General features: G+C 45.1%; 1 protein-coding gene across 1 annotated transcript; it reads right to left on the bottom strand.

The window, feature by feature from the left end:
- Nucleotides 1-9461: 9461 nt before the first annotated feature.
- MCM6 (minichromosome maintenance complex component 6) lies at nt 9462-20650 on the bottom strand. Its single transcript, XM_073647260.1, has 17 exons — nt 20408-20650; nt 17677-17823; nt 17479-17589; nt 16903-17152; nt 16628-16793; nt 15576-15721; nt 14609-14759; nt 14379-14520; nt 13584-13725; nt 12653-12760; nt 12411-12566; nt 12027-12155; nt 11772-11933; nt 11333-11459; nt 11106-11258; nt 10874-11013; nt 9462-10453 (listed from the first exon to the last, which is right to left on the bottom strand). The coding sequence occupies exons 1-17, from the start codon at nt 20506-20508 to the stop codon at nt 10334-10336; spliced, it is 2451 nt and encodes an 816-aa protein (XP_073503361.1). The 5' UTR covers nt 20509-20650; the 3' UTR covers nt 9462-10333.
- Nucleotides 20651-25343: the final 4693 nt, after the last annotated feature.

The raw sequence follows: 25343 nt of genomic DNA, 5'->3' as shown, positions 1-25343 counted from the left end.
GGCAGTGACTGTCTGCTTCAACCCCTGGACCACACTTCATGTGATGTTCCTGGTAATAAAGGGTTACTTGCATAACATATTGACACGAGTGCCAGGAGCACGTACCCCCGGAAGGCAAATTAATAAGTAGATGACACCCTTTTCCTTTAATCATGGAGACAGAAGAGCTGTATAGATAACTCTACTAGGCTCATCTCAAGGCTATTTTGGAAAGTTTCTTATAGGTAAAAGCCAGGCAAAATGGTGGAAAGTCATACTTTGCCTCTTAAGACCTGACACAAAGGTTTAGCATAATGTCTCAATTTATTTGCAGTGTTGCTTTAATTTTAGATGCGTTGGGAAAATGATGATTAGGAATGTGACCTAGAGAGCCTCACTTCATGGATATTAACCCCTTAAGCCCCGCGGGTGGTTTGCACGTTAATGACCGGGCCAATTTTTACAATTCTGACCACTGTCACTTTATGAGGTAATTACTCTCGAACGCTTCAACGGATCCCCCTGATTCTGAGATTGTTTTTTCGTGACATATTGTACTTCATGATTGTGGAAAAATTTCTTCGATATCACTTGCGTTTATTTGTGAAAAAAACGGAAATTTGGCGAAAATTTTGAAAATTTTGCAATTTTCAAAATTTGAATTTTTAAGCCCTGAAATCAGAGCGATATGTCACACAAAAGAGTTAATAAATAACATTTCCCACATGTCTACTTTACATCAGCACAATTTTGGAACCAAAATTTTTTTTTGTTAGGGAGCTATAAGGGTTAAAAGTTGACCAGCGATTTCTCATTTTTCCAACAAAATTTACAAAACCATTTTTTTAGGGACCACATCACATTTGAAGTGACTTTGAGAGGTCTTTATGACAGAAAATACCCAAAAGTGACACCATTCTAAAAACTGCACCCCTCAAGGTGCTCAAAACCACATTCAAGAACTTTATTAACCCTTCAGGTGCTTCACAGGAATTTTTTGAATGTGGAAGAAAAAAATGAACATTTAACTTTTTTCACAAAAATGTTAATTTAGACCCAATTTTTTTTATTTTCACAGGGGTAACAAGAAAAAATGGACCCCAAAATTTGTTGTGCAATTTCCCCTGGGCACGCAGATACCCAATATTTGGGGAAAAAATACTGTTTGGGCGCACGGCAGGGCTCGGAAGGGAAGGAGCGCTATTTGACTTTTTGATTGTAAAATTTGCTTGAATAATTAGCGGACGCCATGTTGTGTTTGGAGAGCCCATGTGTGCCCAAACTTTGGAGCTCCCCCACAAGTGACCCCATTTTGGAAACTAGACCCCCCAAGGCACCTTTCTAGATGCATAGTGAGCACTTGGAACCCCCAGGTGCTTCACAAATTGATTCGTAACAATGAAAAAGTGAAAAAAAAAACACTTTCATTTTTATAAATCAATTTGTGAAGCACCTGAGTGTTCCAAGTGCTCACAATGCATCTAGATAGGTGCCTTGGGGGGTCTAGTTTCCAAAATGGGGTCACTTGTGGGGGAGCTCCAATGTTTGGGCACACAGCGGCTCTCCAAACGCAACATGGTGTCGCTAACAATTTGAGCCGATTTTCCGTTAAATTTGTTAGAGGACACCATGTTGCATTTAGAGAGTCCCTGTGTGCCCAAACATTGGAGCTCCCCCACAAGTGACCCCATTTTGGAAACTAGACCCCCCAAGGCACCTATCTAGATGCATAGTGAGCACTTGGAACCCCCAGGTGCTTCACAAATTGATTCGTAACAATGAAAAAGTGAAAAAAAAAACACTTTTTCATTTGTATGAATCAATTTGTGAAGCACCTGAGGGTTCCAAGTGCTCACTATGCATCTAGATAGGTGCCTTGGGTGGTCTAGTTTCCAAAATGGGGTCACTTGTGGGGGAGCTCCAATATTTGGGCACACAGCGGCTCTCTAAATGCAACATGGTGTCCGCTAACAAATTTAACGCAAAATTGGCTCAAATTGTTAGCGACACCATGTTGCGTTTGGAGAGCTGCTGTGTGCCCAAACATTGGAGCTCCCCCACAAGTGACCCCATTTTGGAAACTAGACCCCCCAAGGCACCTATCTAGATGCATAGTGAGCACTTGGAACCCCCAGGTGCTTCACAAATTGATTCGTAACAATGAAAAAGTGAAAAAAAAAACACTTTTTCATTTTTATGAATCAATTTGTGAAGCACCTGGGGGTTCCAACTGCTCACTATGCATCTAGATAGGTGCCTTGGGGGGTCTAGTTTCCAAAATGGGGTCACTTGTGGAGGAGCTCCAATGTTTGGGCACACAGGGACTCTCCAAATGCAACATGATATCCGCTAACAATTTGAGCCGACAATTTGTTAGCGGATATCATGTTGCATTTGGAGAGTCCCTGTGTGCCCAAACATTGGAGCTCCCCCACAAGTGACCCCATTTTGGAAACTAGACCCCCCAAGGCACCTATCTAGATTCATAGTGAGCACTTGGAACCCCAGGTTCTTCACAAATTGATTCATAAAAATGAAAAAGTGTTTTTTTTTTCACTTTTTCATTTTTACGAATCAATTTGTGAAGCACCTGGGGGTTCCAAGTGCTCACTATGCATCTAGAAAGGTGCCTTGGGGGGTCTAGTTTCCAAAATGGGGTCACTTGTGGGGGAGCTCCAAAGTTTGGGCACAGAGGGGCTCTCCAAACGCAATGTGGTGTCCGCTAACAATTTGAGCCGATTTTCCATTCAATTTGTTAGCAGATACCATGTTGCATTTAGAGAGTCCCTGTGTGCCCAAACATTGGAGCTCCCCCACAAGTGACCCCATTTTGGAAACTAGACCCCCCAAGGCACCTATCTAGATTCATAGTGAGCACTTGGAACCCCAGGTGCTTCACAAATTGATTCATAAAAATGAAAAAGTGTTTTATTTTCACTTTTTCATTTTTACGAATCAATTTGTGAAGCACCTGGGGGTTCTAAGTGCTCACTATGCATCTAGATAGGTGCCTTGGGGGGTCTAGTTTCCAAAATGGGGTCACTTGTGGGGGAGCTCCAATTTTTGGACACACAGGGGCTCTCCAAACGCAACATGGCGTCCGCTAACAATTTGAGCCGATTTTCCATTCAATTTGTTAGCGGACACCATGTCGCGTTTGGAGAGCCCGTGATGTGCCTAAACAGTGGAGCTCCCCCACAAGTGTCCCCATTTTGGAAACTATACCCCTCAAAGATTTTATTAAGGTGTATAGTGAACATTTTGAACCCAGAGGTACGGCACATTATTTGTTTACATTAGGTCATCATATTGAATAAGTTTTCATTATTCTTGAGCGCAAGTGCTCGCTACTTGAGTTTGCATCGGGTACTCAGGTATGCACCATGTACAGCGTGTGCTCGAGTGACATGCTCGAGTCCCTGCTCCGCATGTTTCACGGTTATTAGACACCCAAAAAAAAACATGCGGGGATCGCTCGTGCATGGCAGGCAATCCCCATAAAGTTTTTTGGCCGCGAAGCATATGGGGCAGAGACTCGAGCATGTCACTCAAATACCCACGATACTAAATGCATACCAGAGCACCCGATGCAAACTCAAGTAGCGAGCACTTGCTCTCAACACTAGTCGCCATATCGTCATCTTTTTTTCTTACTTTTGAAAAAAATCCCAACCCCAGCCCTAGCCCCAGCACAACCCTAGCCCCAGCACAGCCCTAGCCCCAAACCCAGCCCTAACCCTAGCCCAATCCTAACTCAAGAGTTTATTTTTGACGCCGTTCCTTGTGCGGTATAAGTGATTAGACGACTTTATTCTTCGGGTCGGTGTGATTACAGCAATGCCAGAATCATATGGGGTTTTTATGACTGACAGCTGTCACACACTAAAAGACGCATTTTTTGTAAAATCTAGTTTTTGCATCGCCATATTTTGAGAGCTATAATTTTTCCAGATTTTGGCAGACAGTCATGTGACGGCTCGTTTTTTGCGGGATGACTTGACGTTGTTATTGGTGCCATTTTCAGGCACGTGACATTTTTTGATCGCTTTCTATTCCGATTTTTGGGAGGCAGAATAAACAAAAACCAACAATTCAGGAATTTTTTTTTTTTTTTTTTTTTTTATTCTGTTCCGCGTGTGGTAAAATTGATGAGGCAGCTTTACTCTTCGGGTCAGTACGTTTACAGCGGTACCACATTTGTATCATTTTTCTATGTTTTGGCGCTTATACACAATAAAAGCTATTTTATAGAAAAAAATATTTTTTAGTATCGCTTTATTCTGAGAGCTATAACTTTTTTATTTTTCGGCTGATGGAGCTATATGGCGGCTTGTTTTTTGCGGGACGAGATGACGTTTTCAGCGGTATCATTTTTATTTATATGCGTCTTTTTGATCGCGTGTTATTCCACTTTTTGTTTGGCGGTATGGTGATAAAGCATTGTTTTTTGCTTGGTTTTTTTTTTTTTTTTTTTACCGTGTTCACTGAAGGGGTTAACTAGTGGGACAGTTTTATAGGTCAGGTTGTTCCGGACGCGGCGATACCAAATATGTGTACTTTTATTGTTTTTTTTTTATTTTTTTTATAATAATATTTATTGATGGGTACATTATATTTTTATTTTTGGTGTATTATTTTTTTTATTTTTTTATAATATTTTTGCACATTTTTTTTTTTTTTTTTTTTTCCACTTTCACACAGTTTATACACTTTATTACTTTGTCCCACTCTGGGACTTTCACTTTTTTTTTTCTGATCGCCTGCATGGCACAGGAATGGAGCACCATCCCTATGCCATGCAAGCTGTCAGAAATGCACAGTGTGAAGATTGCTTGGAGATGCACTGCGCATGTCCAAGCAATCTTCCTGCTCTCTGGTGACCCGGATGTTGTCATGACGACATCGGGTCGTCATGGCAACACCCGGGAAGCCTTTGCAGACTGCGCTGGAAGCCGGAAGAGGAGGTGAGTATCGCCGATCACCTCCCCTTGCCCCCGCAATGCCGCGATCGACTTCGATCGACTTCGATCGCAGCATCGCGGGGGTTAATGTGCTGGGAGCGGTGCGTGACCGCTCCCTGCACATAGTACCGGGTGTCAGCTGTGACAATCAGCTGACACCCGGCGGCGATCGCGCCCGCACAGCCTGTGTGCGGGCGCGATCGCGATGACGTACTAATACGGGTCTGGCTCTTAAGTCCCAGGGCACAGACGCGTATTAGTACGTCAGATGTTATTAAGGGGTTAAAGGGGTGGTCCGGAACTAAAATTTATTTTCATTTATTTACTTAGGGTTCAACCATAACTCCGCTGCCCTAGGGTCATATTCGACACTAAACTTTCCTTTACTCCCTATATGCGATCACTCACCCGCACCTTAAAAACATCTCCAGAATCCGACCTTTTCTCACCTCTGAAACTGCTAAAACTCTTACTGTCGCTCTTATTCACGCTCGTCTGGACTACTGCAACTCTCTTCTGATCGGTCTCCCTCTAAACAAACTCTCAGCTCTCTAATCCGTCCTGAATGTGGCAGCCGGGGTCGTATTTCTGTCCAGCCGCTTCACCGATGCCTCCATCTTGTGCCAGTCATTACACTGGTTACTCATTCACTATAGGGTCCAATATAAACTCATCACTCTCACCCACAAAACTCTCCACAGTTCTGAACTGCCTTATATCTCCTATCGCCCTACAAGTGCCCTCCGTTCTACAAATGACCTAAGACTAACATCCCCCCCATAATCCGAACATTGCACCTTCGTCTCCAAGACTTCTCTCGTGCTGCGCCAGTTCTCTGGAGTGTACTACCCCAGGCGATCCGACTGATGCCTAGCCCCCACGTCTTCAAGCGCGCTTTAAAAACCCATCTCTTTAAAAAAGCCGACCACCTCAACTACTCAGTAAACTAACTTTCCCCTGTTCCCTCCTTCTAAATATTATTCAGAATCTGCACCCTACTATTCATCTGTCTCCACACCCTCCATGCACATGATAACTGCACTCAATACTTGATTATTGCACTTAAACATACTGGCTGATGACCGGATCATTCAACTTTACATGAAAATCCCTATTTATTATAATTGCCAGACCTGAAATAACAAGCACTGATCACCTATTGTGTCCCCCCATTTCCTTGTAGAATGTAAGCAGCGAGCAGGGACCTCACTCCTGATGTTACTGTTAAACTGTCTCACCTTGTATTGAATTTAGTGTCTGTACATGTCCCCGCTTAATTGTAAAGTGCCGCAGAATATGTTGGCGCTATATAAATAAAATTTATTTTAATCCTAAATTCCTATTTAATGTCTTAAACTAATTGTTTTTCTAATACACTTTAATTAAAACTACATATCAATCCCCCTCACTACTCTGATTTATTTTTACTACACCTCTTTGATGACTCTGCATTTGAGAATCCCAGTACAAGCTGGGATAATCAAACAAGTCGTCTCCAGGGGGCAGAGGCTGTGGTCACTGCTGCAACCCCTCCCTGAAACATCACTTGCAGGGACAGCGCTGATCTCCTTTTCCTATTCTTCTTGCAATGCCCACTGACAGTGCGCTCTTGTGCCAGCTCCTTACTTCTAATGAGATCCAGCGAGCAAGAGCACTGTCACTGTGCATATTGCACAGTGACAAAGGACCTAATGAACATCACTTAAAGGGATGGCGCGGTCATCTGTGTTTCCTATTCTTACAAACGGCCACTGACAGTTCGCTCTTTTGCCAGCTCCTTACTTCTGATGAGAGTCAGCGAGCGAGTGCACAGTGACAAGAACCTACTGAGCTTATGTTGGAAATAACCGACACACGCTCAGTAGAGCAGGGACTAGCCCAGCGCCTGAAACAGACGTCACTGATGATGCTTGGCTTCAGGGAGGGGGCAGAGGCTGCAACAGTGACCGCAGCCTCTGCCCACTTAGTCAAAAAAGGAAGTGGTAAACAATTAAAACAGCATAGTAAGGGAAGGATAGGGACTTTATTAAAGCATATTAGAAAGAAAAAAAAAATGATTATGACATTAAATAGATAGGCATTTAGGAGTAAAATAAATTTTAGTTCTGGACCACCCCTTTAACTTTAATTGGAGTGTAATTCCACTTTAAAAAGTAGATTTCTTTTTTTTTGGGGGGGGGGGGTGACCCTGTACATAAGATTATATTAGAGGTGGGTGTAATTGCACCCAGGCCCAGATGCCTTGGAAGGAGTCACTGAGGCATCAAGTTACACCTCTGTAACACAAAAGGTATAGTGGTCACTGGTAGCAGATATGGTGAAGCGCAATCTGCATGTTACATCTGGCTTTTCTAGTATATTTGCATTAGAAAAGGGTTAAGGCTGCAGTTAATTCTGCACAAAATGGACATGCTACAGATTTTTACATCTGCAAAAATTGTCAACAATGTCTACTGTATTGCACTGTGCATTTTTATGACAAATCCACAATGGCCCGAAATTCACCAAGACCAGCGTTGTTCACACGGGGCACGATCAGATGCGCTGGAGTCAGACACTCCCGATACATGAAGAGGCGTTCATGTGGCGTGCACCTGTGTGACCTACTCCAGATCTCGGTGTAGCGAACGCTGCCACATCTCATGAATTTGACGAGCAGTGGTCGCCATGCTCCTGTCCCACCCCAGCTCCACTGCATGTCGCAAAGTTTTAGCGCAGAATCAAGTTGCTCTAAAAGTATGTGACTTTTCAATGCTTTTTACATCTGCCGTAAAAGCTCTGATGTATCGGGATTTAATGTGTGCAAATATCTTAAAACTGCATGGACGATAGTTGATAGGTCTGTATGTTGGTTCAGTGGTTAGCACTGTTGCTTTGCAGCGCTGGGGTCCTGGGTACCAATACTACCAAGGACGACATCTGCAAGGAGTTTGTATGATCTCCCCGTGTTTGCATGGGTTGCCTGCCAAAAACATACTGATAGGGAATTTAGATGTGAGCCCCCAATGGGATGCATAAAGAGCACTTATGGCTCTGGCATGGTAGAATATAAAAATTACAGCATGCACTACTATGAACAACTTTACTGAGGAAGGGAGCACAAAGTTGCCTGCAATGTCAGGTCTCAAATTTCTGCATTGAAAAAAAAAAACAAAAACACCAGGCGTGTAGTAGTCTTATAGTTTTGCACAAGATTAAGAAATCTCATGTGCAAATACTGACTGATGCAGCAAATTGAAACACGCAACCTATCAAATTATACTGTGGCTGTTCCTGCAGATTTCTGCATATTTTACTCATTGCAATGTTATCTGCAGTGCGAGCTGTCATGCTGCATGAGATTGTGAATATATCTTTTCCACGATTATATAAAACTAGATGGTGGCCCGATTCTAATGCATCGGGTATTCTAGAATAGGTATGCAGCCGACCGGGCGCAAGCAGCAGAGCGGTGTTTACATTTGGCGCCAAAATCGCTGATTGGTGGAGGCCGGCAACCGCGACCAATCAGCAAAGCGGTGTTAAAATTTGGCGCCTATATCGCAGATTGGTCACGGCCAGTGAACACGACCCATCAGCAGAGCGGGGTTTAAATTTGGCGCCAATAATGCTGGTTATTCGTGACCAGTAACCGCGACCAATGAGCAGAGCGTTGTTTACATATGGCGCCAATATCGCTGATTAGTCGCAACCACCGGCCGTGACCAATCAGCAGAGCGGGGTTTAAATTTGGCGCCAATAATGCTGGTTATTCGTGACCAGTAACCGCGACCAATGAGCAGAGCGTTGTTTACATATGGCGCCAATATCGCTGATTAGTCGCAACCACCGGCCGTGACCAATCAGCAGAGTGAGGTTTAAATTTGGCGCCAACACTGCTGATTGGTCGCGGACGGCGACCAATGCCCCATGCAGGATGTCCTCTCCCCCATATAATGGCCCCATGCAGGATGTGACCTCTCCCCCCATATAATGCTCCATGTAGGAAGTCATATCCCCTGTATATCCATCCCCCCATAGTGCCCCATACAGAAAAAAAAAATCCAATACTCACCTCTCTTCTCAGCTGCTTCTCTGGACTCCAGCGTAGCCGGCATGTTGACGCTGTGACCGCTCAGGAGAGAGTGCGGTGTAAAGACGTCACCGCGCATCAGCGGAAGACACAGGAGCGATAAGTATTACGCCGTGGGAGGAGAGGAGAGGAGAAGAGGAGTGTCACACTTGTCCTCGGGAGATAAGCGGCCGTAGCCGCTGATCTTCCGACGATAGCCGCATGTAGGTCATCGGCGCCTGCGGTCGGGGGACTTATGCTGAGAGTAGCCGGCTGCATCTCCCAGCTGCATCGCCGCTGACCTCCGTGCCGCTAACGGCCGCCATGTTTTTCAGAAATGCCGCATCGCTGATTGGCCGCGGCCGGACCCATCAGCGACCTGGGATTTCCAGGACAGACAGACAGACAGACGGACGGATGGGATAAGACAATTATATAGTAGATACACAGAAAAAGAATAAAGACTAATATATGAACACACAAAGTTGCAATGTATTTTGACAAATCTACAAAACTTATTGTGAGCAATATAAAATGACCTGGTGCGTAGTACACAGGATAACATCCAAAGACATCAAATGGCAAATGTAACTCAACAGAATAAAAGGCAAAAATATTTCAGACTGTGCTAAAAGATGAAGCATGAAATGACTAAATACAAAAAAATGGAGAACCAGAACAGAAATATCATGAAAATAAAATGGTGATGTGTCAGTTTGGAGAAATTGGTCGTACTTAATATTAATGGTCTTGAAATAAGCCAATACTGTAGGATTTCTGGGGGGGTCCCACACTGAGCAGCTGAATATAGAGGCAGCGGCACCCAACAAATCTACATCCATTCGAGAGAACAGTGCGCGTTGCAGTACCGGACACAGACACACATGTATGGATGGCGCTGTGCTGAGTACTGCAGACAAGGGTCACTGCTTTCCATTTCCCACCGATTTGCCTAACAGTCCTAGAAGTACGACCATACACCAATGGCCTCTGGGGGATTCACATGTAAAATCCCAAAAAAAAAAATCTCTAACGGGGGAATAAAAAAAAAGCTCCTAAAAACTGTACTGAAATCCTATAAAATGACTGAATCCTTAAAACTTCTTCCAAAGAAAACAGACACCACTTTCAAAGTTCCAGGACCCCAATACCATGAGCGATGACGGCTGCAGTAAAACCAGTACAAAATATTCTTTCCTTGCTTTGGTCACTGCTGAAAAGCAGACGAGGGAAAGTCTTCATAACCTAATGAAATGTTTTACCCCAAAACTTAATGAATAAAGTGGGTGGGAAAAAAAGATAAAAAGTCCTTAGAAAGAAGATTCCATGAGTCCATGACTTGTTAGTCCTCCAGTAAGTAGTTGGGGTTCACAACCAAGTAAGGATCCTCGTCCTTCGTAGCGTCCTCCGCCTCTGCGGAGCCTTTCAGGCCGGTCTGTGACAATTCAATCAAGATTTGATCCTGAAAAGCAAATAGAAAAATGTAAAATTGTGCATCTGTAAGCGGGGGGCGCGCAGCTTTCCCTAGCCACAATTACCCAAGTGATCGGTAGTGTAACTGGCTCTAGCGTACGTTCAACGCAGAACGAGATTGAGTGGTATTGGGAAAGCGGACTGATGAGATCGGTTACAACCCGGACACCACTGTGGAACGAGTCAGCACCATGTCAATACTACCTAGACTTTTCCGATGGCAGACATATTGCTCGCCACAGTTCACACAGACACAGATATAGTATGGCCACTATACAGCACAACATCCAAAGAGTCTGCTCTCAGAATATGGAGTTTTCTGACAAATGAGGATTTGGCGCGTTAATTACAACAGAGCGGATTCAGCCGCCGTCTTATCTGTAAAAGCAAAATATAATCAGTGACTCACGTAATGAACGAGCCGGTGAATCACTTTCTCAATGATTTGCTTGCGGTTAACGAGTTCTTCTTCAGAGTCGATTTCTGATTCAATCTCCTTCAGGTACCAGTTAATGAGTTCACTTCTCTTCTGGGAAGATTCGTCCTCATCTGCAAAAGGGCAAATAGCAAAAACATTGACCCAGATTGTGGCAGAATGGTAAATTATATACATATACATATATGACAGGAGTGAGACCGACCTTCCATCTTCCTCAGCTGCAGGACCAGCAGGTTGGAGATTCGCCTGTATTCTGTGAAGCTGAGACGCAGGGAAGGTTTAGCTGCCGTCTCCTTCGGTTCCTCAGCGTGACCGTTAATGCCATCTACGTGACCATTGGGTATTCTGGCATCACCTAACAAAAAAAAAAACCTTAAAAAGTGCAAACTTTCAAAACAAGACTTGCAGAAAGCAGGAACCAGGTCTCACCATTTACACCTTCCGGAGACTCTTCCTCCATTTCTTCATCCTGATCCAAGTTCACATCCGGAGTCTCCACCCGGATAATAGACTTGTTCAGTAACCGGAAAGCTTCTTTCACGTGTTTAGGATGTACCTGGAGGGTGAAAGATGAAGTTGGGACATGAATATAATTCACGGGATAAAGGGATGAGAGAAAACGAAAGCAATGCTGTGATGATTGCATTATAGAACTGATAATCAAATTATAGCAAAAGATGAGCTAAAGAGGTTATCAGGGACTTGGAAAAAAAATATGCAGTAGTAAAAGGGTGCAAATCATCCAAATTTCACCCATTGCAAAAGGTGAAGTACACAAGGAGATCTTCACTACGATGCTGTGGATTTTAAGTACTCAGCGCTGATCAATTTAAGTTCTGCTTTGCTATAAGGCAAAATAAATCCTCACCTCATCGCTGCAGTGCATTCTCGCCATGGCCTCGGACAGACGGATCATGCTCTCCAGCTGTCGGACGGTAATTCTCCAAGCAGATTTGGTGACCCCGGATCCATCTCTCTGACGCAGACGCTTGTACTGTTCCACTATGAAATTCTCTGAATCTTTGGAGATCTGGGGTAAAAAAAAAAAAAAAAAAAAAATCTGGTTAGGTAAAAGAAAGATGTAAGCGAAATCCAGGCAGAGACTTATTTATTGGGAACTCACTTTGGGCTTGAACTGGCGGGCGAAGAGCAGATATCTGCGGACTTCATCCAGAGTGTAGACTCGGTCTATAGACTCTTCGATCCTGGAGTGGAGATCCACAATACGTCGAGCAATGGCGTAATCTGTCACCTGAAAATATCACATCATTATATTTTGGGAGCCCCTACTAGGTAACACAGAAGGGGTCTATCCTCTTGACAATTACTTTTACCACCATTCATAAAAAAAAACTATTGCAGAACTTATTAAAACTTCATCTCTTCACCACTTAAGTTACTTTTATTCACTTTTTTTTTTTTTTTTTCCATTGAAAGCAAGCGGATATTTTTGGAAAAAGTTAGGAACAGATCATGATCATCATCAAGTTAAATGTAGATACTTTACCTCATTACATTCGTCAACCAAAATGAAGAAAAGGTCAAATCTCGACATGATTGGAGCAGACAAGTTCACATTTTGCTTCAGGGACTTTGATCGGTCGTATCGGCCCCCGACGGGATTTGCAGCCGCCAGGATGGACGTCCTCGCATTCAGTGTGGCCTGGTGTAAGAGAAGGCCAGGTCAGAGACCCAATGTACAGCTTGTATTAATGGCTACGTCTTTGCACCCAGGATCAGGGCGCTTACCTTAACACCGGCCTTGGTGATGGAAATGGTCTGCTGTTCCATAGCTTCGTGAATTGCGACTTGGTCCTTGAGGTCCATCTTGTCAAACTCATCGATACAACATACGCCCTGAAAAAGTTATAATACTGCGTGAGCAGATGTCACCAAACTTGATATAAAAGGGCAGATACAGATGTGTCCTCTCTTGAAAACATAGCTGCTCGCCCCAGTGTTACTAGTTATTACTCCAGTCGCCGCTGAATGCTCTTATCAGGTGGTCACTGCTGCTCAATATATGGAGATCCTTTGTGTAAATTGTAAAATATTGCAAAATCTGACATTGGGATTAGAAATGCAAGATCATCCAACATGCCAGACTACTGAAATAACCCAACAGACAGGTCCTAATAAACAGGAGATTCTTGTAAAAATAATTACTACTACTTTTTGGGCCCTAATACTTAAAGCCGTTTATGGGACAATATCACATAGCTCAGATATTAAATATGCTATTGGAGAACTGTAGGAATTAATTTAGGAGAATTATTATTTCTATTGTCCTTCGGATACTACTGTATGGAGTAGCCGGGTGAGACTAGTCAGCACGTGACCACAAGTATGGCAGAAGGGGAATCGTGACAGTGTGCACATCGCACGTTGCCCCAATTCAGAAGTTTGCAGACTTTTTAGACTGGACAATCCCTTCAAGAAGATTTAAATAAAAAAAAAATTAAGATCACTATATTCTAAAAACAATCTACAGTTTGGGTCTGACACTGCAGCTCGGCCATATTCACTTCAATGGAGCGGAGCTGTAATATCAGACAACCCGTTAACAGAGGATTTTTAACAAGTAAATTGCTAAGTTGGACGTTTTTCACAAGTCCTTTGCCATTGTAATTTTTTAAAAACCCCATTAATCAATTCAGAAATCAAAATCCAAGACACTCACATTGTCGGCCAACATCAACGCTCCGGCCTCTATCACAAACTCGTGCGATTCCTCGTCTTTCACTACCGCCGCGGTCAGACCGGCAGCAGTGGAGGCCTTCCCGCTTGTGTACACGGCCCGGGGACTGAACTCCTCCACGTGCCTGTCAGGGTGGGAAATAATTGAAAAAATCATTTTTTTTTTCCACTAAATGAAACATCGGCATGTTGTCAGCACCAAAATTCAATTCTGGTTAAGTTGCAAAATAGGGAAACTAGGTAAGTTCAGACAAGAGTAATCTCAGTCGGCGCGCACGGCCGTCATACTGAAAAGTGCAGTGTGCTAATAAACAACGGCTGGGGGAACGTATACACACAATGGGATTCATGGCATTAAAGATTCCCTACAGTAATTGCAGATCATACGATGCTTCGGTCCGTATCGTACAAGGTAAGGTCCATTACATAACGTGGTCATCTGTAGCACTACTTGCCTGGCCATGGTTCACACTGTATTGTCATACAAGAGGTTACAGCTTTATTGCATGATTGTGTCCTTGCTGAACAGACTAAAGAGACCAAGACATTTTTCTAAGGAGTCGATAATTGACTTTTAGGAAGGCTACATCCAACAGGAGACACTACAGTCCCGGCTGTCTTACTCCATATACGTCCATTGCAACCCATAATTATAGTTCAGTAGCCCGAAGAAGCTGTGTGATGGTCCAGCAGCCATATTGTTACCCAGCTTTCCGGAAAACAATGGAGCTTGAACTGGATTTGTGTTTTAAGACTGCATTAGCAGCGTGACACTCACTTGAGGAACTGGCTCTTGGCTGTACTGGGGTCCCCAACAATGCACAGATTGACATCACCCCGCAGCGATGTGCCCTCCATGGTGGTCTTTGGAACGCCACCAAACAGCATAAGTAAGATGCCTCTCTTCACCTCGTCATTGCCTGCACCGGAGGGAGAGAGAAGATTATAATATACATTAATGGCAACGCAGTTTCCTGCAGAAGTCGCACTCGGAGGGTCCTCGCTTACCGTGCACGGTGGGGAACAGGCTGGTGCACAGGTTGTGGTACAGGTTCTTGTCCTGGCTCATTTCAAACACCTTCTCCCATTCCTTTGCAGACATCTGGTTCTTGATGCTCTCGGCAGTCATGTCTTCTTCGTGAAGATCCTTGCCGCCAAACTGAAAGCAAAGTAGGAGTCAGTCCTCGTTCTGAATTTAGATGACGTGATAGAATTAATGCCTCCTAACGAGAGGGACGGCTGCTGAGAAATTGCAGCTACTTAGTCATGACTTCTGAAGAGTGCAACTTCATGCCGCAGTGACGTCACAGAATAGCCCACACCTGAAAAAGGTGGACACCCCCTTTAATGTTAATACAAAACCCACCATATCTCCCAACCAGCTGCCAATTAAACGAGGCCTCCTGACCGTCATGAGACATTATCTCACATGAGCGCTGCAGACTTTACAGATCCATCAGACACAACCGCTGATAGACAACACTGACATCCCTGTAATGGCACCGAGTCGGGAGGCATGAGCTTATTTTTTTTTTTTTTTTAAATTAGTGAACACCCCCTAAAAAAGGGTTATTAATGTTTACAGCTCCTGTTCTATATGTTGGACCCCCCAGCAAGTTATCACCTGGGTCCAGCAGTCCCAGTGAGAATGCAGCTGTGGCTGCTGCTCTACTCTAATGGAGGATTTTGGAGCCCTGTCCTTAATACCGGAGGGGGGGTCTCTGCAATCAGCGAATTATAAGGTATACTTTAAAGTTGGGGATAACATCAACTTGGGTGCATGGCACAGCGAATGAACTTATGCTTGCTGCAGAAGAAAGCTGTAAAAGTTACAGGACGACTAGCCTGCAAGATTTGAAATCGTGTTTTCACCATTACTGAAAATGACAACTGGGACCCCCGCAGCTGTGTAACATGGCTCCAGGCTACTAGAAATAAGCTGTGGCCGACTCGCTCTCCCCTCAGTGTTACTCACCCTGGGATTTGTAGGAGCAACATAGCAAGCAAGGAAAACAAGCCTATAAGACAAGTCTCTGACTCCAAGAGCACGGAGGCCACGGACTCCTTCAGCTTCGTAGCCCTCAGCTCCCCCGACCCGGGAACTGGTCTCAGAGCGAACGCCTGTGAAGAACAATGTGGGTTGAGCTCTTTATTCCAGACATCTTGTAAAATTTCATTTTGTAAAAAAAAAATAAAAAATACTTCTAGCAAAATCACAAGGTAAAATGCCCTTAACAGCTGCAGTAATGTAATTTACAATATCAAAACTGCTCCTGCTGCAACAACAGTATCAAGAGAACAAGCAGCTGTGTGCAAAGTCAACTCCCTTCAGACTTTCCATCCATGGGCCACACACTGTTACACCCCTGGGCACTAAGGGAGCTACGGGTGAATGTTTGTATTATTGATGTAATATGGGACAAACGTCTGATTGGACAACTCCCTTTAAGTCAATGTCTCGCACTTCCATCCTGGGAGCAGAGATACTGCTGATGCTGATATACTTGGCATATATCACGCACGAGTTTTAATAAGTGCACAAAACTTCCAAGCATGTGACGTCAGCAGCGTCTCATCGCCTGATATAGGAGATAGAAGTCAGATTAATACATAAGGTAATCTGCAAGGAAAACACCTTGAAAAATACAGCCACAGACATGTTTAAAGGACACCACGAAGCAACTTAAGCTTCATTTACACCACAAGATTGTCAGGAACATTTCCCAGGAACGCTGGCTTCATGATGATTTTGCAAAACCCTTGTGCAGAGCAAAAGATCATTTTGAATGATGAACAAAAAATCATCCTTGGACCCTGTGTAATCGGGACTCGCACCACCCAAAACAATGGCAGTCTATGCGCACGGAGCATGTGCAAAGCTTTACTGATCAGCGTTTGTTTAGTGCCGCCAGTCGGTCCGTGTAAATAGACCTTTAGAGATTAAATCAATGGATTCCAGGCGGTGTCCCGGCTGCGTCATGCTGTCATTACCGGGTTTATCTTTAGAGATATCTCACATATCAGTACCTGGAGTAGAAATCTGGGACACATCAGGGACCACAATGAGACACCCTGTGAAGTCACATCTGTCGCCGGCCTGACACGACTCCACAGCTTCTGCACGTAATATCACCTCGAGGCTGCGGGGAATGCTGCCACGGGGGAGCTCGGCCTGCGTTTCCTGGACACGAACCTGCAAAACACAAGGCTAGAGTCAGCAGCCATACTGTACAATATACCAAACACAGAAGACGACGACGAACATCTCTTAAAAGGGATTCTCCACCACATTGAATATTTACCTTTTGGAAATCCACAAATCTGGACTTGTTGGTGTCCAGCATGAACCTCCTCCTGTTGGCGCACACTGGGTTCCTGCAGATACTGGGTTGCGTGTACTTGAACTGCTGCTCCACATCTTTGACCAGAGTCTGACAGTCCAGACACAAAAAGGTGCCGCTGACCAGCTCCGGATGCACGGGATGGGTGCGCACCACCTGACCACTGACCCTCATCAGGGACCCGATGCGAGGAGTAGTCAGCTCCCGGATCCTGAGAACACATTCACCATTAGGGGATATTTCAGAATTAACAATGACTACAGACTGTAGCGGTGCTGCGTCCACACGTCGTTAAGTTTACCTTCAGCCTCGGGATAAACCGTCTAATAAATTAGTAAGTTACATTATCTATCAGCCCCATATTTAAAGGGATCTTGACATCAATAGATGCATTATTGCATGCACTAGCTTGACAACTGTGAGGGTCTGACTGCAGAGACCCCATAGCTGGAAAGAAACCGCTCATGAGCTTGATCTGTAGCAAGTGCTAATAAATGACATCTGCCTCCTGTGTGTTTTCATACAGAAGCCTCTTACTTGTGTCTGGTTGGAAGGTCTTGGAAAGCCAGATAAAACTCCTTGTTTTGTGGAACATTGCCGTGGTCCCTCGCAAAGGCCCGGACTGCTCTGCACAGGAACGGGTAGACTCTGCAAAGGAGGAAAGTCAGGATGATGGAGCGGTTCCCACAGACACGGCTCTGGGTAACGGTTGGCCGCCATCATCAGCGACCTCACCTGTAGAACTCCTCTTGCACCGTGGTGGCCAGCTGCTGGTTGTACTGCTCCAGGTCCTGGAAGCTGACGAGCAGAGTGTTCCTCTCAGGGCGGATCAGCTCCTCCGCATCGCTCTTATACTTTATTTCTCCATCTGGATTTTGGAACCTAAAGTTTATAGTGGAAAAAAAACAAAAAAGTATTAGTGCCGTTTACACCTTACATAAATTAGGGCGGCCAGCTGATTTTTCTCTACCCTGTGGTATGTTATGTACATTGTAATTTTTGGCTAACGAACAAGTGTAATTACAGGTGGGGATATTCCTTTCATTACATGTTACCACAATATGCCATCACTTCCAGATCTCTAGCCACAGGGCCTGAGCATGAAGGAGCCAAAGAGCCAGTCCCTTGCCGTTTCTCCCTGCACTGGCCCAGTCCCCAACATGTGCCGTATTTTTCAGACTATAAGACGCACTCTTTTCTTCCGAAATTTTGGAGGAGGGGGGGCGTCTTATAGTCCAAACATATGTTCTGTGGCTGTGAGTGGGTTGGAGGGGAGTGGCAGCCCATGGGCGTGGGGAGCAGGGAATATTAATTTTCCTTAATAGCGCTCACACTGTAGTTGCAGCACAGCTCCTGCTGCGGCCGGTGGTCTGTGTGCCCGCTATTAAAGTCCATGAATATTTGCTACAACACACTCCCATGGGCCATTAATCCCTTCGCAACCCTGGGATTTTCCGTTTTTTGCATTTTCGTTTTTTGCTCCCCTTGTTCCCAGAGCCATAGCGGTTTTATTTTTTGGGCAATATGGCCATGTGAGGGCTTATTTTTTGCGGGACGAGTTGTACTTTTCAACGCCATTACTAGTTTCACCATATCGTGTACGGGAAAAAAATTCCAAGTGCGGTGAAATTGCAAAAAAGGTGCAATACCACAGATGGTTTTTTTTTTTACCACATTCACTGAATGCTAAAACTGACCTGCCATTATTATTCTCCAGATCATTACGAGTTTGTATATACCAAACATGTATAGGTTCTTTTTTACTTAAGTGAAAAAAAATTCCAAAGTTTGGTAAAAAAAAAAAAAAAAAAAGGCGCCATTTTCCAAGACCTGTAGAGTCTCCATTTTTCAGGAGCTGGGGCCTGGTGAGGGCTTATTTTTTGCGCACCGAGCTGAAGTTTTTATTGATACCATTTTGGGGTTGATCTGATGTTTTGATCGTCCGTTATTGCATTTTATTGCAATGTTGCGGCGACCAAAAAAACGTAATTCTGGCGTTTAGAATTTTTTCTCGTTACAACGTTTACGGATCGGATTCTTTTTTTATATTGATAGATCGGGCGATTCTGAGCGCGGCGATAGCAAGTGTCTGTAAGTGTTTTTTTTTTTTTTTAATTATTTTATTTTGAATGGGGCGAAAAGGGGGGTTATTACAGTGAGTATGTAGGCAGCAGAGCAGGACACAGCAGCGCTGGAGGAGAGAGGAGTAGGATTAATTTTTTTGTGGGCAGTGTGATGGGGATCAAGGGGTGGCAAGCATACCAGGATGGGATGGGGACCACGCATACCAGGAAGGAGGGGCCATACATACCAGGATGGAGGATATTAACAGAATTGGGGGACATTACCCCAATACCAGTGTCAGCAGTAGACCTCCTCCCCTATAAAGGCATCATGACAAGGTGCGTCTTATGGTCCGGTGCATCTTACAGTCCGAAAAATACATTCATTTCTTCTATAGATATAGGTCTTAAAGTAATTGTGCAATTGCACTGGACGAATATCGTGAGAAAGAGAACCTAGGAATGCGAGTTTTCCCATAACTGAGCTGTGTAACCCAGCTGCTGGCTTATTCGTGAGGATAACAACGATAGTTTATGAGCACCAAACAATCATTCTGTGCTCATGGAGGTGCGGATCTCCTGTCTGTGCAGCCATTAAACGCCCGCCGCACGGCTTCTATGTCGCTGATCAGCAGTTGTTTGCGGCTGCGGGATGTCCGGTGTCAATGGATTTGTAGCAGATCTGCTGCAAATTTCCCACATGGCAAAAGCCTGTTGCGTCACACGGCGCCAGCACTGTGCAGGAGACAATCGCACTGCAGCGGCTCTCGTCCAACTCTGCAGCAGATTTCACACTTTGTGATGCAGATTTTGCTGCGGATAACGTGCAGCGTAACTGATGCGCGTCGTGTAGGTGCAGAGCCCCTTCTATGCTGTCTGGTGGGATCACAGAGGGGGCGCTGGGTGCAGCAGCAATAGAAATCCTCTCTATAAAGGCCAAGTGCATATGGGGGGGGTTTAGACATCAGAACCCGCTGAGTTTCTCCCAAACAGAAAATGTCAGACTGCACATCCAAAACCTGGATCCGCACGGCCGCCGCTTAAAGGGGTTGTCTCGAATTTAGGATCTTCTGGAGACCCGGCATCACCTGTGCAGCATCGGGGGAGGGGACACAGGCTGGATCTGCAGGTCTAGATTACTGGCCACTTCAGGAGGCAGAGGTGACCGGTAACCTAGGCAACGGGCAGTAACCTATAGGATAATCCCTCTGACCTGAAGAGCAGATTATTTTATTGCCACTTCACCCATTTAATCGGACGAGAAGCCATTATAACCCCGACTGCACCAGTGAGTACATTGCCCGGTACAGAGGAGGCAAATGAGCCCCTCCGGCCGCCGTCCGCACGGACCAGCAGCGCTGCTACTATCCGGCCGGACCTATGATGGGGGATGGGACACTCACTCCTCCAAGAAGTCCTGGAACAGTTTCTGGCACTTCTCCGCCACCTCATCCTTCACTTGCTGGGCGGCTGCGGCGGTCACGTTGGCTTCGGCTGCGTCCATCGTCCGCTCGGTAACTTCTGTCCGGAGAATCCGCTTCCTGCTCGCTGCGAGGACACCGTTGGAGTTTCGCGCTAAACTACAGCACCACGTGACCCGTTTCGCGCCAATTTACAGCACCACGTGACCCGTTTCGCGCCAATAGCAGCTGAGGGATGGTGCAGGTTTTCGCGCCATCGAGGAAGGGGGCGGGTCAGCGACCAGCTAAGAGCTTAACTCATTACTCGCTGGACAGAATAGCAAGTCTTGTAGTGGTGAGAGCGCCACCTAGCGGTGGTGAGAAGACGTTCTCAGAGTATAATCACACGCAGGGGACGCAGCCGGTCAGATCTCATGCACAATGTGCTCGACTCCTTATTATATTTGCGTTTTTTTGGTTTTTTTTTCCACGTTTTTAGTTGTTTTATTTTTACATTTTCCCGTTTTTATTTCTTTTTTATATTTTCACCTGTTCATTTTTTTTACATCTTTCCCATTTTTAATTGCATTTTTTTCCCCCACTAACAAGTTGTGTAACAAGAGAAAAATGAGGATTTTTTTTATTTTTCTAAAACCTTCACGGACGGCGCGCGCGATTCTGAAGCGTTTGGCGCAAAAAAAAAAAATTGCCAGTGAATATTACAAGATAAAAAAAAGTTTTAAAAAAATTAAAATTATTCTTCATTCCAGAAACTTTTTGCATTTGTCTTTCTCGGGGAGAGAAATGTTCTTTATCCACTTTGTTAAATCTATTTTGGTACTTTAGTTGCCCCCCGAGACTCATTACTTTGAGGTTTTCCCCCAGAGCCCATTACAGGGCGAGTCGCAGTTTGGAATGACACCACCGTACCAAATAAAGTCATGAAAAATTAAATGGGGGAAAATTCTGAGCCCAATCCCCCCCAAAAACACAATTCTGCAATTGATTTTCATGTTGGGATTTTGGGAGATCGGAAACTTTTTTCAGTTTTCCGGTGACGTTGCTGTTTGGGGGGTTTGTGTTTGGGGGGGTTTGTGTTTGGGGGGGTTTGTGTTTGGGGGGGTTTGTGTTTGGGGGGGGTTTGTGTTTGGGGGGGGTTTGTGTTTGGGGGAGTTTGTGTTTGGGGGAGTTTGTGTTTGGGGGGGTTTGTGTTTGGGGGGGTTTGTGTTGGGGGGGTTTGTGTTTGGGGGGGTTTGTGTTTGGGGGGGTTTGTGTTGGGGGGGTTTGTGTTTGGGGGGGTTTGTGTTTGGGGGGGTTTGTGTTTGGGGGGGGTTTGTGTTTGGGGGGTTGTGTTCTTTGTGCAGATGTGGTTTTTCGTGGGACAGTTTGGGAGCGCGTACAACTTTTTGATCTCTTTTTTTATTGCATTTATTAGTGTTTTTTTTTCTCTTTATGGGTTACATCATTTTATACTTTCACAGATCGGATTAGTATTTGTTAAACTTATTTAGTTTTTTAGCTGGAAGAGTGGGGGGGTGATAGTTTTTTTAAATTCAATTTTTTTAAAACTTTATCACTTTATTTTATTCCCACCAGAAGTCTTAAACTTTTAATTATTTGTACTGTATACAACATTATAAAACTGCAGTGTACAGTAAAATACTGATCTCCAATGAAGCCTAGCTTCACCAAGATGGCGGCAACGGGGCCTAATGCCTCTTTGTGATTGACGGGTGCCAGAATGATTGTGCCGGCCTTCTGTGCTGCTGTCAGAGACACAGTGCCAGGTTTTGCTCCCCCTACGGACGGGCGATGTGACTGGCTACAATCCCTGTCTCGTCCTGAGTACTACCTGCTCTTGTTACCGTGAATAAAGGATGATGTATGCACAGATTACGGTACAGTGGACGTGTTCTGCGCCGGTGGCTATCGGACCTGTCTAGGGTTGTCAGGATGAAATTGCCTGCGGTATTTATGTGTGCGCTGAGCAGGGAGCTGGAAGCTATCAGAAGTTTACCGTGAGCAATAGCAGCCGAAACTGATATTATTTAATGTGCCGACACCGGTGACCTGTGAACAATAACTCAGAAAACATGGCGCTGCCAGGAGTAAACCCTTCAAAAGGGAGGACAGGCGCAGTCTCCAGTTTTTAAAACGTTTCATCACTCTGGATATTAACAAGCATGTTCAATTCACTAACAGCAAGCAAAGGTCTTGAAAATTATTAGGGACCAGCCTCTTCTTACCTCAGCTCCCCTGGTATCTCCAGAATTATACCAGATAGACAGGGAGGACAGCAGTGTGAGCAGCCTCTTCTTACCTCAGCTCCCCTGGTATCTCCAGTATTATACCAAACAGACAGGGAGGACAGCAGTGTGAGCAGCCTCTTCTTACCTCAGCTCCCCTGGTATCTCAAGTATTATACCAAACAGACAGGGAGGACAGCAGTGTGAGCAGCCTCTTCTTACCTCAGCTCCCCTGGTATCTCCAGTATTATACCAAACAGACAGGGAGAACAGCAGTGTGAGCAGCCTCTTGTTACCTCAGCTCCCCTGGTATCTCCAGTATTATACCAAACAGACAGGGAGGACAGCAGTGTGAGCAGCCTCTTCTTACCTCAGCTCCCCTGGTATCTCAAGTATTATACCAAACAGACAGGGAGGACAGCAGTGTGAGCAGCCTCTTCTTACCTCAGCTCCCCTGGTATCTCCAGTATTATACCAAACAGACAGGGAGAACAGCAGTGTGAGCAGCCTCTTGTTACCTCAGCTCCCCTGGTATCTCAAGTATTATACCAAATAGACAGGGAGGACAGCAGTGTGAGCAGCCTCTTCTTACCTCAGCTCCCCTGGTATCTCCAGTATTATACCAAATAGACAGGGAGGACAGCAGTGTGAGCAGCCTCTTCTTACCTCAGCTCCCCTGGTATCTCCAGTATTATACCAAACAGACAGGGAGGACAGCAGTGTGAGCAGCCTCTTCTTACCTCAGCTCCCCTGGTATCTCAAGTATTATACCAAACAGACAGGGAGGACAGCAGTGTGAGCAGCCTCTTCTTACCTCAGCTCCCCTGGTATCTCCAGTATTATACCAAACAGACAGGGAGGACAGCAGTGTGAGCAGCCTCTTCTTACCTCAGCTCCCCTGGTATCTCCAGTATTATACCAAACAGACAGGGAGGACAGCAGTGTGAGCAGCCTCTTCTTACCTCAGCTCCCCTGGTATCTCAAGTATTATACCAAATAGACAGGGAGGACAGCAGTGTGAGCAGCCTCTTCTTACCTCAGCTCCCCTGGTATCTCAAGTATTATACCAAATAGACAGGGAGGACAGCAGTGTGAGCAGCCTCTTCTTACCTCAGCTCCCCTGGTATCTCCAGTATTATACCAAATAGACAGGGAGGACAGCAGTGTGAGCAGCCTCTTCTTACCTCAGCTCCCCTGGTATCTCCAGTATTATACCAAACAGACAGGGAGGACAGCAGTGTGAGCAGCCTCTTCTTACCTCAGCTCCCCTGGTATCTCAAGTATTATACCAAACAGACAGGGAGGACAGCAGTGTGAGCAGCCTCTTCTTACCTCAGCTCCCCTGGTATCTCCAGTATTATACCAAACAGACAGGGAGGACAGCAGTGTGAGCAGCCTCTTCTTACCTCAGCTCCCCTGGTATCAAGTATTATACCAAATAGACAGGGAGGACAGCAGTGTGAGCAGCCTCTTCTTACCTCAGCTCCCCTGGTATCTCCAGTATTATACCAAATAGACAGGGAGGACAGCAGTGTGAGCAGCCTCTTCTTACCTCAGCTCCCCTGGTATCTCCAGTATTATACCAAATAGACAGGGAGGACAGCAGCTTTACCAGCCTCTTCTTACCTCAGCATCCGTGGTGTCTCCAGTATTAGATCAGATAGGGTGGACAGCAGTGTGAGCAGCCTCTCCTTACCTCAGCACCCCTGGTATCTCCAGTATTAGATCAGATAGATATGGCAGACAGCAGTGTGAGCAGCCTCTCCTTACCTCAGCACCTCTGGTATCTCCAGTATTAGATAACAGGGAAGACAGCAGTGTGAGCAGCCTCTTCTTACCTTAGCATCCATGGTATCTCCAGTATTAGATCAGATAGACAAGGTGGACAGCAGTGTGAGCAGCCTCTTCTTACCTCATCACCCCTGGTATCTCCAGTAGTAGATCAGATAGATATGGCAGACAGCAGTGTCTTTTTACCTCCGCACCTCTGGTATATCCCTTATTAGATCAGATAGACAGGGTGGATAGCAGTGTGAGCAGCCTCTTCTTACCTCATCACCCCTGGTATCTCCAGTAGTAAATCAGATAGATATGGCAGACAGCAGTGAGAGCAGCCTCTTCTTATCTTAGCTCCCCTGGTATCTCCAGTATTAGATCAGATAGACAGGGTGGACAGCAGTGTGAGCAGCCTCTTCTTACCTCAGCATCTGTGGTATCTCCAGTATTAGATAGGATGGACAGCAGTGTGAGCAGCCTCTTATCCTAGCTCCCCTGGTATCTCCAGTATTAGATCAGATAGACAGGGTGGACAGCAGTGTGAGCAGCCTCTTCTTACCTTAGCACCCCTGGTATCTCCAGTATTAGATAGGATGGACAGCAGTGTGAGCAGCCTCTTCTTACCTAATCACCCATGGTATATCCCTTATTAGATCAGATAGACAGGGTGGATAGCAGTGTGAGCAGCCTCTTCTTACACATGAAGGGGGCGGAGCTTCTTACTCCACATGCTCACAAGCAATTGTCTTATTACCATTCTAGGCCGGGTTTCGGTCAGTGTAACAAGGCGATGAATATTTGAATTTAACATTAATTACCTCCCTAGACAAAATGAGTGTGATTTGCTAAATAAGGCTATTTAGTAATTTATTTTTAGTTATTTTTTTATTTGCAGAGAACCCCTTTAATATTTTCCA

This window comes from Phyllobates terribilis, unplaced genomic scaffold, assembly GCF_046119375.1.
Source record: "Phyllobates terribilis strain yellow unplaced genomic scaffold, ASM4611937v1 Scaffold_9__5_contigs__length_417890890, whole genome shotgun sequence".
NCBI classification, from domain to species: Eukaryota; Metazoa; Chordata; class Amphibia; order Anura; family Dendrobatidae; genus Phyllobates; species Phyllobates terribilis.
The sequence above is the reverse complement of the archived record's forward strand: the minus strand, read 5'-3'. Positions and strand labels throughout refer to the sequence as shown.